The sequence below is a fragment of the Neoarthrinium moseri genome (assembly GCF_022829205.1).
Source record: "Neoarthrinium moseri strain CBS 164.80 chromosome Unknown scaffold3_Wmoseri_CBS_16480, whole genome shotgun sequence".
Lineage (NCBI taxonomy): Eukaryota > Fungi > Ascomycota > Sordariomycetes > Amphisphaeriales > Apiosporaceae > Neoarthrinium > Neoarthrinium moseri.
The window spans coordinates 965,353-978,756 of record NW_026055117.1 but is presented as its reverse complement, the minus strand read 5'-3'; the positions used below and the strand labels follow the sequence as shown (position 1 = coordinate 978,756).

Sequence of the window (13,404 nt, the reverse complement as noted above, 5' to 3'; positions counted from 1 at the left end):
AAAGTCGGAACCCTGACACTTCGAGTAACCTGCCGATGGACCACAGATCCCACAAATATCATCCAGCTTCTACTACCTACGGAACGCCCATGCCAGACGCAACCGATATTGAGCCTAGAGCTCTGCTGACGAAACATTTGTGCGAGGCTGTAGATTGGTAACCACACTTAGGGATGAGATCAATAATCTTGGGCTTGCGCAAGCCAAGCGTTCCAATGTTACTATGGCAAACTTTCATGAGTGATAGATAGAAAAGCATGATCATCTATATAATTTGCAGTTCACTCAAGCTCCAGCACATACGACCATAGGCGCTAGAAAACTCGGGATCCCGTCCGCTCTCCCCGTAGATAAACTGGCGATCGCTGGATTAGTAGTTGGGTGGGTGACCACCAGCGAATACCCGGTGTTGTATGTTTTTGCTCATCCATTTTAAAATCCTTTTTATTATTTCTATTAAAATATGTATTAAAAACAATGGTTTAAAATAATAAGCTCAATGCTTGTTAATACATATATTTTGAGCTTTTATTAAAATAGTTTATTATAAATATCTAAATATTTAAAGAAACGGCCCGATAGCGTAGGTCTGATCGTTTTCACACCGCTTAACCATGTTTCCAAACATTTGATAAACCTGTTGTATGCTTATTCTATCAAGCTTCTGGCGATCGTTCTTCTTAACGACCAGAAGGTCGTTTTCCACCATATCAAGAAATTCATGAAAGAACTGGGAACAGTTCGGTTGTTTATGCAATTCTCGGATGAACTTGAGGCAAAATCATGTTAGTAAGTTCCTATGACAAATTAACCGAGAGGAAGGGATCACCTCTTTCACCGTTGGTTTGATGACCGCCGTCGTTTTTCCATTGCAGACCTCTAGTTCAAAAAAGGTAGTTGTCTCCATGTAGTGCCACATGGGGTCGGAACTTCTTCGCTGCTTCACAAAATCATCGAGTAGTTTGCGCCCCCCAAGCATCCAGGTGATGAATTCAAGATAGAGGCACCCCAGGGTCCACATGTCATATGAGCGACCGATGGCCGCTTCCGGCTTGAGATCGGTTTCGGGTGCGCGGTATCCCAAAGACACGCCCCATTTGCTCCTTTCGGTCATGGACAGCGTCTGATGGACGCTGAACTCCGCGAGGCCAAAGTCAGACAGTTTGAGTGTCCCTGCAGCCTTGTGATTCTCCCGGTTTAGTTCAGCAAACCACAAAACGTTCTCCGGTTTGATATCGCCATGATGACCAAATACCACATCCAGATTCCCTGCTTGACTGGAACCGGGCTGCTTGTGGGTGGTGACATGCTCGTGGATTTTGGTAATGCCATGTGCAATACCCTTGCATTGCCTGGCCATCCACAAGACAGTTTCCATGTCAAATGAAGGGTTCTGCCTTGTCCAATATGTCTGAAGATCTGTCTCGGCCCAATCGAAGAGCAGGAAGAACTGGTTAGATTGCTCATAGGTGGCTAGAAGGCTGATCAAGTGAGGGTGCTTATCGCCACTGAACTTTTTGAGAATCTCTACTTCCTTTCCGAAGGCGATTTTGCTCTGAGAGTGGAGACGTTTGACTGCAAAGTATGCATTGTTGAGTTCGCCTGGGTTTATGTGGAAGCTGTGGTGCTCAGGGTGTATAGAGACCTTGAAAACTCTGGCAAAGCCACCTTCCAGCTCTGTCTGGTTGTTCCCAATAAATGGTAATATCCTCTGCTTTTCCAGTTCATAATGTATGTCGTTTGTATGGCTTAACGGTCGACCAAAGGTGAAAGGCAGCGTCGTCCACTGCCATTCATTGAAGTTGCATATCTCAAACTGGTTCCACCACTTGGTGTGGAAGCACTTTAAGATCTTATCTGGCTGCCTACGAGCCCTCAGATCATAAAAACCTTTATTATCGGGTTGTGGGGTTTTGATTAACGGCAAGTCCGAGTCGTTAACACCTGAGGGATCCGCCAAGAGTTTGACAATGGCCCTGGTCTTCTGGATAAGAATTAGAACAGCCAAAATTTTGATGTAGGACTTGTTATTGTTTTGTTGGTCGTGGCCTGGACTTCCCTCCTGTGTCCCAGTCCCGTGGCATATTGTCTTTGCGTATTCTGCAATTGTGTCTTCAGCGAGAGAATCCTCAAAGTATGTAGCTAGCTCATGTTGAACCTGCTCTTCAGTCAAGATTTTGGACAGTTGTCCCTTAGCGAAAAACCCACGCGTCTCCTGTTGGGTAGATGTAAGGGCTGCGAAAAGCTCATCTTGTAAACATCTCGTTGGCCGGTTGGGTAGCGCAGATGTCACTTTGACTGAGAATTCGGGGTTATGATTGTCTCTATCCAGTTGAAACCCTGAGTCGTCGTAGGACTGGAAGTGAAACCCTGTTCTCTGCCAACTAGTGTCCGCGATTAGAACGCTGTCTTTACTCGGTGCCGTAAGGGCGTCGTCGTCCAGGACCTGATCGTCGCTGGGAAAAGATTGGTCGAAAATGGACGAGGGCTTGCTCTAACAGAGAGTGTGAATTAAAAACACGGACAGCATACCCTTGTTGGCATATAATGACATACCGCTAAATCAGAGGCCGCTTCGTCTATGTCCATATTGCCATCCAGACGGTTTTCAGAAACAAGGTTCACATTGTACTCTGCTGTATATTCCGCCGTGAGACTGGCCAAGTTGCTGGGCGAAGCATTTGATTGTCGACTCTTAACCATGCTGGCGTCTGGCCGTGTCCATGAAAAGGACCCGTCTTGAACTGGCCGTCTGTTATATGTGTTTTCACATGAAGCCTGCTGCGGCATTGATTAACTGCGTAACGTGTCGTTTGAGCCTTTGAGAATATTGAAAACAATGAGGGATAGAACGAGAAACTCAGAGGCAAAGGGCAACGGCATCCAAGAGTCAGCTTTTATATCCACGTCTTAGTTGAGGCTGCGTGCCACTAGGCGCGTTGTTTGGGGACTTGCGGCTTGCTGCGTAGCGGTTGGGTGGCACGAAGTGGTGTAAGAGGGGCTGGAGGCGCGGTGTAAGGGACCACGTCGCTGCGAAGGGGAACGCGAGCCACAGACACTGGGAAAAGGGCCACTTGTACATCAGACACTAAAGGTGGTTGCGACGTGGCGCGACCCTGAATAGGGCATTGTACAGGGCTGAGGCCAGCCCTTTACACAAGGCTGCTTGAGGCTGACGGTTGTCAGACCGCCCTGAAAAGGTAGCATAGTACTGACCCCAATTTCCACTTTGCTCTGCTTATTCTTAGCATTATTACCCGGCACTCCGGTATTTCTGAGATTTGTCCTGCTGTCTAGCAGCACGCCACTTTCCGTATATTATTATTATTATTATTGCAATAGGCCGCTCGGTACGGATTGTGGCGTGTCGGGACCCAAAAACACGAGGAATCGAGCGGGCGAGCACCTCTGCGCTCTATCCGCAGCAGACTTGTCTGACTTCTTGCTCGACCAGCAATTATTGACACCCGTGGACATCTAGTGTCCGTATGTGGATAATGTTGAATGCGTGGCATGCAAGGCTCTCCCACCCAGGGACATACCGCTTATCCCTTTAGACTTGATCGCTGTGACCAGGCTGAGATATCAGTCCTGGTATGCAATCACTGTTTGAGTAGGAAACTGGCCGTGCAAGGCTCTTCCATTGAGTGGTCCGACCAAGCAAAAAGAGCCTTACCACTTGGATCTCGATACCACGTAGCACAGCAAGTAATGCCACTCGATGCCGACACCCACTTGTAACATGCACATAAAACCGGTGAACGTCGCAACCACCACAGCGTGCCGTCTTTGGAAGGCTTGCCAATGACATACGAAGTAGGGTAGTAGCCAACACGCAGCATAATTGGCGAAGCATCTTCATGCACACCAGGTAGGTGGGCATAATCAGCACTAACCCCACCGAGGACCTTCGGGCCGGCGCTGTGAAACCCCCGTCCACACCTTTTCAAGAACTACCAGCCTATTAGACTCGCGTCTGGATAATATTAAAGAGTTGTAGAAACTTCACCGAGCCCAAAGCCCGGCAACGATCAGGCTGCTCTCTCTGAGCGGCCCATTCCTCGATGCGGCTCTGCTCGGTAAGGCGACCGCCACCCCATCCCATTCCATAAAACTTTCTTATACTTATATTGCGGTTTGCCCACAAGGCTTTTTCCACGGATCCATGTTGTACAGCAACATTACACACACAGGAATACTTCCGTTTTGAGAGCATGGCTTCTACCCATAACGTCCCTGGCCCACGTCTTGCAGATCGACTGTACAACATACAGGTAGAGAGCTCGTTTGACAAAAACACATTCTGGCCCCGTGGCTGCCTTCATGACATCTTCAAACCAGAAGCAGTTTATGCCCAATTGGGGCTGGAGGTCAGATCCGGATCTAGCCCGAAAAGCCCTGTGGACTTTATTCTGAAGAACAAGATAATATTTGCTCTTCTCCTCAAGATGTCCTTCAGGCCACAGGAGATCTTTCAAGCAATGATTCATTTCCAGCGCGTCAATTTTGATGATTCTCAGTTACCTTTGACTTCTGAAGATTTGAAATCCCAGATCTTTTGTGACTCTGACTATTACAGAGAACCATGGTCAGCTTTTCGAGCAAAAGACTTTTGTGGTTCTCAATGGAACTTCATTGCACCAGTCTTCGACCACGCTCCAAGCTCTTACATACTGCATCCTAAAAGCGTACTTCCATTTACAAGTGCGACTGGGCATCTTGCTCCTAAAGGTTCCGGAAACTTTGGCAACGTGTACGAAGTCATCATTCATCCCGCCCATCTGGAGGGCATTGTCTCTGTAAGCCTTTGAACCATATTCATTCAAGTTATATCTTCGATATCTCTCAGGAGCTTACATATGAGAGGCCGGTGATCGCGAGGCCGGTGCTCGCGTCGCCGTCAAGAAACTTCATCGCCCCGAGGTCCAAGACGAAGCCCAGGTTCAAGAGCTTGAGAAAGAGTGGAAGAAAGAAATACAGGCACATGAAGAGCTCACCACATGTGGGCACCCCAACATCATCAAGTTCATAGCGGGCATCACCAGAGCACAGGACCGCTACCTCGTGTGCGAGTGGGCTAGTGGAGGGAACCTGCGCGAGTTTTGGACCAAGAACAATAGCCGGCCTCTCACCAGGACCATGGTCAAAGATGTCATTTGTCAAATCCAAGGGATAGCCGGCGCATTGAAGGTCATTCATGACAGAAAATACCGGCACGGCGACCTAAAACCAGAGAACATCGTTCGACTCAAGACTCCGTCACGAAACTCGGTTTCCTCACAGGTTGACGTTGGCCACCTGAAAATTTTGGACATGGGCTTGACCAAGTATCACAGCATGGCTACCCGGTTTCGAAACCTGGCAACGACCACGTGAGTTTTGGTTCTAGTCATCATCTATCAGGATTTCTTATCATGTTGCACCAGCATAACACCTGGTCGACGCATGACCTGCAACACCGCAAACTCTGACAGAATTGTACAGCAAATACGCGACCTGGAGATACGAGCCGCCAGAGGCATCCAATAAAGATCAGCCCTGGTCGCGACGATACGACATTTGGTCTGCCGGCTGTGTCATACTCGAGTTCATCATATGGCTGCTCGAAGGGCCCAAAGGACTGAAAGACTTCAACGACAAGATTGTGGATGAGTTCCGTAAAGAATGCCATTACTTTGAGTTGAAAAAGGAGAATGGACAGACTACGTCCAAGGTGCACACAGCAGTGGAACACAAGATGAAATCGTTGTCATCGCATCCCTGGTGCGAACAAAGTAAAACTGCGCTGGGAGACCTTCTCAAGTTAGTCAGAGACAGACTGCTGGTAGTGACTCTGGACGCACCGGCCTCTGTAAAAGGTAAAATCCCCCACGATAGGACACGGGTCCAAGTACGTGCAGATTCTAGCACCCTTAAAGCGGAACTTGACGAAATCGTGAGAAGAGGAAAAATGAACCAAGCCTACTGGTTGAAAGGTAAGACCTTCGAGAATGTTCCGAATCTACACCCAGAAACGGCGGTCACTCCTGCGGCTAGCGAGAGCCATGTTGAAAATGCCAAAGGCCTGGTCACGACCGAAAGATCGTCCCCCATTGTCCCCTTGCTGACAGGAAGCCTAAGAGTAGGTTGAGCTCTGAACCCTCAATCAAACCGTCTTCACCGTCCGACGTCGCTGTCGACAGCTAATAGTTCATGTTTGATATAGACTGTATGTGTCTTTAGATTATGACCTTACTGTACCCTTGCTCAAGTCTTTGCTGCTGCTGATAATAGCTTCGTATGTCTAAATAGGAAGTGAGTACACCCTCTAGCGGAGTTCTGAACAGACCGGGTATGATTGACACTGATGATAGTATGTAAGTGGCACCTTGAATTACTGCTTCGTCACAGCCCAGTATTCAGCTAAGTACCCCTTCACCTGCAGCGTGTAGGTTTCCTATCAGCTTGATTATACCGAATGTGCAAGTTGATAATGGAGGACTCCAGAACGTAACTCTCCCCATAATAGTATAAGCAATGATAGGTAGGATTGAGCTGACTTGCTTCATATTCGCGCTACTTTAGACCCAGGTATGTTTCTCGACCAAGCGTTTCGATCATGACCAAATGGAGAGCCTGACCTATGAACAATATCTCCTGTAGCTGAGCAACATTTGGAATTTTTCAGTTGATAACACTTTTGCAATGAAACTCGTCCACACCATCGGAAAAGCGGGCTTGTCCCCGAAACACATAGGCTCAACAGGGTATTGTGCGAAATGCCAACATCTTGAATCCTGGACGCCAAATTGCAGCTTTGTCGACAGTTTGGAAGAATTGGAGCGTAAAATCCATACGTGTGACTTCTGCAAAATGCGATGGGAGCTCTGCCATCATCTGGACCGAGAAAAGTTTCCTGTTGCCCAATTCAAACTCGACCAATCCATGCTCAAGTTGAACGAGGCATATCCACCCGTATTGACTATACGTCGGGATCCAGGTGCGTTGATCCACATTACCGACCTGCTAGGCAACTACTGAGTTTAGTCATAGAGGCATCGACAGGCAACATGAGCCACATTCAAATTGGATGGCCTCAGCTTCCCCCAACTGCGAGTCAGACACAATATGATGTCCTACGGCAGTGGCTGAAGGACTGCGATGCAGAGCACCTCGAATGTTCACGTCAGAAACCCACCCACTTGCCCACAAGACTCATGCATCTCAAAGGCCAGGGGCGTAGTACTATCAGTCTCTACGAAACCCAACCTACAGACGCCTTCGAGTATATTGCTTTGTCTCACCCGTGGGGCAAAGGGCCACATTTTCGGACCACTCTGGCCAACGTTGAAGCACACCGGAAGGGCATTGGGTTCGAGGCGCTACCGGCCACATTTCGACACGCTGTCGTTGTTTCCCGTGAGCTTGGCATTGACTACCTCTGGATCGACTCGGTCTGCATAATCCAAGGAGAAGGGGGGGACTTTAACCAGGAAGCCAAGCGCATGGAAGATGTTTTCAGTTCGGCATTCTGCGTGCTTGCTGCAAGCAGTGCGCGCGGGCAGAACGATGGCTTCTTGAATCCGCGATCCCACGCACGTCAGCACTTGACTTTCGACCGCATCGGGGGGCTGCCCAAGTTCTTCTTGGGCCCTTTTATGGACAATTTCAACCAAGATGTGCTGGAAGCACCGCTGAGCAGGCGCGGGTGGGTACTACAGGAGAGAGCGCTGGCACGAAGAACTATCTATTTCACCGACAGCCAAACATATTGGGAATGTGGAAAAACAGTCAGGTGCGAGACACTGACCAGAATGGACAAGTGAGTTATATATACCTTCGTTTGTCATCTTGGTTGCCTACATGGCTAGCTCACCTTGCCTCACCGTAGTAAACTTGTATCGTTCCTTGGCGATGCCCACTTCCCGTCTAAGCTGTCCAACGAATCAACCTCGCGCGGCGAAAAGATACTCTTTTACGAGGGTCTCTATAGCCTCTACACGCGCCTCGAGTTCACACGCATATCAGACAGACCTATTGCCATTGCCGGGCTCGAGAAGAGGCTCATCCGCGACCTCAAGGCACACGGTGGCTTTGGCGTTTTTGACGACGGCCGCAGCCTCTTGCAGCGCAGCCTCCTGTGGCGGCGCGGACGGGAAGTTACGGCACTTACAAGAATCGACCCGGATCCCTCTTCTGTCTCCGTGCCCACCTGGTCGTGGATGGCCTACGACGGCGGGGTGGATTACCTTGACCTGCCACTTGGAGGGGTCCATTGGCTGCCGTCCACCGAGGCCATACAGAGCCCGTGGGCTTCTGAAGGCACCGATACATGGCATACTGATGATGGGAAAGAATCCGTCGAGTTGGAGGCATGTGCAAGGCCCTTTGCAGCAGCGCCCGGCAGCCGGGGGCTGACCACCCATGATGAGATCATGATAGTTTATGACAACCCAAATATGATGAACAGGGAGGACGGGGATCTTATGTGCGTCGTGGTTGGCAGCGCAAGGAACAAGGGTTCTATCGAGGAGGACATGGTGCACTATGTTTTGGTCATCGCTTTGTCTCAGGGGTTGTCCTACGCGGAAGACGGAAGGCAGAGGTATGAGAGAGTCGGTGTGGGCCGCATGAAGGGCAAGTTTCTCGATCTGAAGTCCCCGGCCCAGACTGTGGTCGTTCGCTAGACAGCTCCGAGATCGGTTTCTTACTACGTCAAATTACTACGTCAATTGGAATGTACGCTCTTCGCACCATCCCTATGCTGTTCTTCGCCTATTGCCCTATATTTTTGGGTGGTCGCATAACTCTACTATAACATCCACTAATCACCCTCGTTTCTCACTTCTACTTTGTATCCAAGCTCAGTTTATAGCCCCAATCATATTACTTTTCAAGCCTAACGGAAACCCGCCACGCCTTTTTTTCCCGCGGCCTCCCAGCTACCGAATTCTCCTTACTGGCTTTTAGTCCGACACTCTTCACCAACACGCACGAACCGTGTGAATTTGCGATTCAGAAACTCGGCCACATTCAACCGAACTCTTAATGTGGTCTCACTTCAAGGGTCCAAAAAATCCAACAGACGCAAGCTTCGCAGTTATTATCAAACCTAGACTAGCAAGCTCTAACACAATTCATGTTGAACTTGTGAAACTGCTCTGCAACGTGATTACTGGACGGTGAATCATTTCATCGCTTCCTCTGCCGCATGTTTGTGTATCTCACAACATACAAGCAGCCTTGAGGACACGAGACTAGCATGTTTAGGCGTCTTTCAACCAAAACGTTTGATATATATAAACATGGTTGATAAAAATTAACATCGAACCTCCTCCCCTGCACTCCGTCGAATAGCCTTAAAATAACCTAAGCAGCCACCGAATATTCGTTCCTATAACGGCTGATGCTACCTTAGGCTCTTCCGTTAAGCAATATACGGAACAAGAATCGCAATAGTGCAAGATTTGGAGTACCAGGTCTATCCTTAAGAAATCTGATGCATGCGCCTAGGGGCGCACCAAAATAGCTTATCGCATATAAGGTAAGAATATAGATAATCCATTTAAGGTTCATTCTGCTCCCCTGTATAATTGGTCAGGGTAGCTTTCTACACATCACTTTTCATGACCCTATAATCCACGTATCAAAGTCTTTCTAAATTGTTCAGGAAAATAGCAGCGCGATAAGTCGTAAAACTTCGATCAGTACCTGTTATTTTAACGACTTACTTATTTAGCTTGGTAAACACGATGGACTTGCCCAACATGGCTACTCAATCAACACGTGGCAACACTACCGTAACTCATATCGGACAACACATTAGTCCGAATTGCGCAAGAACCTCAAGTAATTAGGTCTATTTCTTCAAACACATGAAAGCTGAAGAGCATAATAGTCGTAAATTGTTCGCTATGAGAACTTTGATGGGGGTGAATCAGCGTACCCTTCTCGCCTTCGAGCCATATTAAGTTTCGTCAACCCATGGATCGGAGAAAGCCCCTCAGACCTGGTGGATATTTATCGAGCTGTAGACTTGAAATTCGACCTTTGCCTCCATTCGATTGCAAGACCAAAACCCGGGTTTATTCATTTCTTTGGCTCTACCTTGAGCACCCCGTTCAAAATCCATCCCAAACCATATCCTCCATCGTAACGCACTGTGATGGACGTGGAGAACATAGCAAGTACCTCTTTCGAGGGTGCATCTTGTGCAGATGTACCCTCTTCTTCAAAAAAACTGATAGTGGGAAGCTCTCAGCTCTACAAAGATGGGCAGAGGCGGTGTGTTCCGATGCCTACTCCAGACCCAAAAGGTATGTGCCTGACCACCGAAGGTCCTCGTGACGACTTGCTAACATTTCCTGTTTTTCATTCCAGATCCTCTGAATCTTCCAGAGTGGCGTAAATGGCTCGCAGTTGGTGCACTGTGCTTTTGTAAGTCTACCTAATCGTCGTACCGTCCTAGTCTCGCGTACTGACCAGAGATATTAGTCGGAGCTCTAGCGCTCACCATCGAACACGTCGTTGGAGGGCTGATACCTATATTCGTGTTGGAATACTCTGGCATCGACCCAAAGACCATCATAGACCATCCGAGAAATGTATCGACGTCGCCGACCGACAATATGAACGGCCTTGACAGTCTTTCCAATCTTGGCGGCCCTTCGATATCTCAGGTGACCCTGCTTTCGACGTTGCCCCTGGCTATCAATGGCATAGCATCGTTTTTTCTTGTCCCTATATCTGCTGCCATCGGACGGAGACCTGTTATTTTGATCGCGGGCATTCTCCCATGGATAGGTGGCCTCTGGGCCGGCTTTAGCACAAGCCTAGGGAGTCACCTGGCTGCCCGATGTCTACAAGGATTTGGCGTAGGCACAGTCGAGGCCCTAATTCCCCTGATGATACAGGACCTTATGTTCATTCACAAGCGGAACAAGGCACTCGCAACTCTATGGTCCAGCCAGGGTATACTTATTATCTGCCTAGGCATTTCAAGGTGAGTTTTCTTCCATAATTTGACAATTAAGCCAATTACTCACTGTGTTAAGCCCCTTCATTGTGGCACAGCTCAGCTGGAGGCATCTCTACTGGATCTACTCGGGTATTGCTGCCTGTGCTTGGCTGGCCATCATATTACTCGTACCGGAAAGCAGATGGGAAAGATCAAAAGAAGAACTCGGTAAGTTAGAAGAAGTATCCCATCTGTAAAGTTCTAGTCTGATACCATCGTCAGCCGGCAATGAAGTTTATCCACTTCGTCCTGGCAAGGATCGTCCTCATCTCGATCACGAAATGTATGGCCGCCGGACCAGATGGACCGACTTCGGAATCTTCAACATACCATTGCGATGGTCATCTGCTGTTAGCACACTATGGAATTCTGTCAGATGCATCATATTCCCCAACATCATTTGGATCATCGCACTTAGCTCAGTCGCGTCCGGCGCCTTTGGAGCATTCTCACAGACTCAAGCTGCAGTACTTCTCGCCGCCGGTTGGGATTTCAAAACCCTCGGTCTCGCCGGCCTAACGATGATCGCTGCTACTCCGTTCATCCTTCTGTCTGCGCATGCAGTTGACATGGTCGGTAGTTGGATGGCGAGGCGGAATGGAGGCCAAAGGGAACCTGAGTTCCTCCTTCCAACCTTGCTTGTTCCCGTAATCATATCCATCGTTGGTTTCGTGGTCTATAGCTACGGTGCTGCGAACATCGCCACAGTATCGAGCATCGTCATCCTCACGGCGTTCTTCCTCATGACCTATGGGGGCGGCACAGCAAGCACAATCCTGACGTCTTACCTTATTGAGAGTCACCCAGACATCGCTGCGTAAGTACTGCGATGTCTCCGTTGTAGAATCTGATCTAACGCTACGCAGATCCGTACTGGTCACCGTATCTTCTCTTCGCCATCTAGTCGGCTTCCTCCTCAATTTCCGAGCAACGGATTGGATAAAGTCTGTTGGGTTCATAAGACTATTCTCCATCTACAGCAGCATATTTCTCGCTATCGCGGTCTTCGGTATGGTGATCTATTTCAGAGGAAAACAGTGGCGGGCTTGGGGCAATGGAAAGATTCGCGAGACGGCGGATAGAGGGATGTTGAACGGGGAGAAGGTTTAGCATGTCTTGCTACGCCAGAAAATTTTCGACTTCGTCGTTCAAAGCATTGTTGAATAAGGAATAAGTTGGTGTCGTTAAGAATGAGATCAGTTTGCACCCTGGAATCGGCCAAAGCCGTGAGTGTTCGTTTGCCCGTGACAAGGCACTCATCATATTGTTATCCTGACAAACTGTACAATCACGATACGCATTTGGTGCAGGAGAGATCGGTATGATATACTCGGAGGGGTTTCTCACTGCCAACTCTCTACTCAGACCACTATTCTCACATCTGCAATTACTGCTCGATGGTCGCTCAAGTAGACGCTGTCCTTCACGTTTGACAATACCTCGTATCGATTGATTTCCCACCTCTGATCCGCTTTGGGTCCAAGCCATACGAAGTCGATGCGTGTACCGTCTTGGCCTATCCTGCTAGGATCGAAGCTAGTATAGGTGTCATATTCCCCGAATCTTTGAGAAGCATTCGCCGTTGTGTACACCTCAGCGAAATAGCCATCGTTAATAACGGTTGTGTAGGCGTCGGCCCCTGGCTCTGAATTGAAATCGCCCGTCAGGGAGACGGCCAAAGGGCCCCAAGTCTTCTGCACATCCTTGATCACCTGCAGCGCCACCTTGATCCCTTTGGTCCTTGCCTCGGAGCTGGCATTGTCTAGGTGAGTGTTCGCGGCAATGAAACGCTTGCCGCTGCGGATGTGCTCGAAGATCCCTATGTTCACCAGCCGACGGCTGCCGGCATTCCAGCTCTTGGAGGGCTCATCCGGTGTGAGCGATAACCATTTTGTCACGTTGGAGAGTAATCGCAGGGCCGATGGGCGATACAGGATTGGATTGTATTCACCGGACTGCTTACCGTCATCGCGGCCTACCCCAATGTGCGCCCACGAGTCTCCTAAGCCGGTCTTGATATCTATCAATTGCTGGTGCAGAACCTCTTGCAATCCGATAATGGTTTCTGCGCCATCAGGAGCCCCCGCTATTGCGTCTTTGAGTTGATTGACAACTAGTGGCCCTCGTGTAGACCACGGTTTCTCATTCTGTTCCCGAGAAGTTGCCGCATATCGGATATTAAACGTGGCGAGACGGTAGGGAAGAGTCTGGGCCATCACGGCGTCCGCAGCGAGAAGCAAAATTCCAAGGAGTACAATATCGAGCTGCATTGTGGGCGTAGCGAAGATCAAAGACTACTGTATCTATTTGGATTATTCTGTCAGCTCAACGGGACCAGTACCTATGACCCCGCAAAATGTGGCGCTTGCTATTATATACTCCAACCCGGACTCCGCCAAGAGTATCGC

The 13,404-nt window shown here is 49.0% G+C and overlaps 5 protein-coding genes across 5 annotated transcripts; 3 read left to right on the top strand and 2 right to left on the bottom strand.

Moving 5' to 3' along the window:
* Nucleotides 1–562: 562 nt before the first annotated feature.
* On the bottom strand, nucleotides 563–2,703 carry JN550_001670 (uncharacterized protein; the record flags this gene model as incomplete). Its single annotated transcript, XM_049312879.1, has 3 exons — nucleotides 563–769; nucleotides 830–2,494; nucleotides 2,557–2,703. 3 exons carry the CDS (start codon nucleotides 2,701–2,703, stop codon nucleotides 563–565), a joined length of 2,019 nt encoding a protein of 672 aa, XP_049176521.1.
* Nucleotides 2,704–4,448: 1,745 nt separating this feature from the next.
* On the top strand, nucleotides 4,449–6,130 carry JN550_001669 (uncharacterized protein; the record flags this gene model as incomplete). The annotated part of the gene is made up of 3 exons (XM_049312878.1): nucleotides 4,449–4,799; nucleotides 4,867–5,372; nucleotides 5,485–6,130. The coding sequence occupies 3 exons, from the start codon at nucleotides 4,449–4,451 to the stop codon at nucleotides 6,128–6,130; spliced, it is 1,503 nt and encodes a 500-aa protein (XP_049176520.1).
* Nucleotides 6,131–6,852: 722 nt separating this feature from the next.
* JN550_001668 (uncharacterized protein) lies at nucleotides 6,853–8,666 on the top strand (the record flags this gene model as incomplete). Its single annotated transcript, XM_049312877.1, has 3 exons — nucleotides 6,853–6,979; nucleotides 7,033–7,801; nucleotides 7,871–8,666. The coding sequence occupies 3 exons, from the start codon at nucleotides 6,853–6,855 to the stop codon at nucleotides 8,664–8,666; spliced, it is 1,692 nt and encodes a 563-aa protein (XP_049176519.1).
* Nucleotides 8,667–10,273: 1,607 nt separating this feature from the next.
* On the top strand, nucleotides 10,274–12,106 carry JN550_001667 (uncharacterized protein; the record flags this gene model as incomplete). Its single annotated transcript, XM_049312876.1, has 6 exons — nucleotides 10,274–10,295; nucleotides 10,360–10,416; nucleotides 10,474–10,981; nucleotides 11,034–11,164; nucleotides 11,219–11,813; nucleotides 11,863–12,106. 6 exons carry the CDS (start codon nucleotides 10,274–10,276, stop codon nucleotides 12,104–12,106), a joined length of 1,557 nt encoding a protein of 518 aa, XP_049176518.1.
* A 251-nt stretch (nucleotides 12,107–12,357) lies between these two features.
* JN550_001666 (uncharacterized protein) lies at nucleotides 12,358–13,266 on the bottom strand (the record flags this gene model as incomplete). The annotated part of the gene is made up of 1 exon (XM_049312875.1): nucleotides 12,358–13,266. The coding sequence occupies one exon, from the start codon at nucleotides 13,264–13,266 to the stop codon at nucleotides 12,358–12,360; it is 909 nt and encodes a 302-aa protein (XP_049176517.1).
* Between the last annotated feature and the right edge of the window lie 138 nt (nucleotides 13,267–13,404).